The 473-nt window shown below is 54.5% G+C and overlaps 1 protein-coding gene across 1 annotated transcript in view; it reads left to right on the top strand.

The window, feature by feature from the left end:
- The window catches only part of LOC104514159 (tropomyosin alpha-4 chain), a 3394-nt gene extending 2945 nt beyond the window's left edge, over nt 1-449 (top strand). Inside the window, exon 7 of the mRNA XM_010157733.1 lies at nt 318-449. Coding sequence (XP_010156035.1) covers nt 318-400 — 83 coding nt within the window. The 3' untranslated portion in view covers nt 401-449. The remainder of the gene's footprint in view (nt 1-317) is intronic.
- Nucleotides 450-473: the final 24 nt, after the last annotated feature.

Raw genomic sequence — 473 nt, 5'->3', positions numbered from 1 at the left:
CCGGGGCAGGACCTGGCGCGCTGGCAGTTGCCCGAGTTTTAGCGTTCCCAGGGGTGCGTGTGGCAGCAAAAAGCAAAACTGAAGGACACGTTTTGTAAATCACACGTTAAACCAAGACACGCATCTGTCACGTTACATGTAAGACGGGTCCAAAACCCTCACCAAACGAGAGCAGCTGCCAAGCAAACTGACCCCGTTTTGCGGATGCGGTTATGGCGCTGCCCAGAGGGCGAAGGTAAGCAGTCGCGGGGTTTATCTAGAGAAAAGGCCGCGTAACAGTCTGGTTTAAGTGTTGGGTTTTTCTTCTTTCTCACCAGAAAAACTTGCTCAAGCCAAAGAGGAGAACCTGGGGCTGCATCAGACACTGGACCAGACGCTAAATGAACTGAACTGTATATGACCCGGCGAAGAGCTCGCGGCAGCCACCGGGCACGGAAAAGTCCGTCTGCATTTACCGTCCCGTCCCTCCCCCC

This window comes from Eurypyga helias, unplaced genomic scaffold (assembly GCF_000690775.1).
Source record: "Eurypyga helias isolate BGI_N326 unplaced genomic scaffold, ASM69077v1 scaffold19290, whole genome shotgun sequence".
NCBI classification, from domain to species: domain Eukaryota; kingdom Metazoa; phylum Chordata; class Aves; order Eurypygiformes; family Eurypygidae; genus Eurypyga; species Eurypyga helias.
Note: the sequence above shows the minus strand (reverse complement) of the source record. Positions and strands in the feature narration are given on the sequence as shown.